Source organism: Antrostomus carolinensis, unplaced genomic scaffold (genome assembly GCF_000700745.2).
Source record: "Antrostomus carolinensis isolate BGI_N321 unplaced genomic scaffold, ASM70074v2 scaffold37322, whole genome shotgun sequence".
NCBI classification, from domain to species: Eukaryota; Metazoa; Chordata; class Aves; order Caprimulgiformes; family Caprimulgidae; genus Antrostomus; species Antrostomus carolinensis.
The window spans coordinates 1-552 of NW_010298239.1; the positions used below are offsets into that span (position 1 = coordinate 1).

Here is a 552-nt window from a genome sequence, read left to right on the forward strand (position 1 = left end):
GGTGTGTCCATGGCCGTGCAGCAAGGTCTGTCCTTCATGGGCCAGCAAGGTGTGGGGAACACCCCAGTTCCTGGCACCTCCAACACCTTCTTCGCCGGGAACCCAGCGCTCCGTGGGCTGGCTGCCGACAGCCGCTTGATGCAGGAGAGGCAGCTCCAGAGGATGCAACTGGCTCAGAAACTGCAGCAGCAGAACATGATGGGACAAGTGTCACTGCAGCAGCAGCAAGGTGTGATGGGACAGGCATCCATGCAGCAGCAAGGTGTGATGGGACAAGCACCGATGCAACAACAAGGTGTGATGGGCCAGAGCTCGCCGCAGGGTGTCATGGCACAGGTGTCCATGCAACAGCCAGGAGTGATGGGACAAGCATCACTGCAGCAGGGGGGTGTGATGGGACAGAGCTCGATGCAACAACCAGGTGTGATGGGCCAGAGCTCGATGCAGCCACAGGGCATCATGGCACAGACGTCAATGCAGCAGCCAGGTCTCATGGGACAAACCTCCATGCAGCAGCCGGGTGTGATGGCACAGCCAGCGATGCAGCAGCCG

General features: G+C 60.3%; 1 protein-coding gene across 1 annotated transcript; it reads left to right on the forward strand.

Annotated features, from left to right (window-relative positions):
- Positions 1-6: 6 nt before the first annotated feature.
- On the forward strand, positions 7-545 carry LOC114818306 (histone-lysine N-methyltransferase 2D-like; the record flags this gene model as incomplete). The annotated part of the gene is made up of 1 exon (XM_029083595.1): positions 7-545. A coding segment is annotated over one exon (539 nt), but the record flags the coding sequence as incomplete, so codon positions are not given.
- Between the last annotated feature and the right edge of the window lie 7 nt (positions 546-552).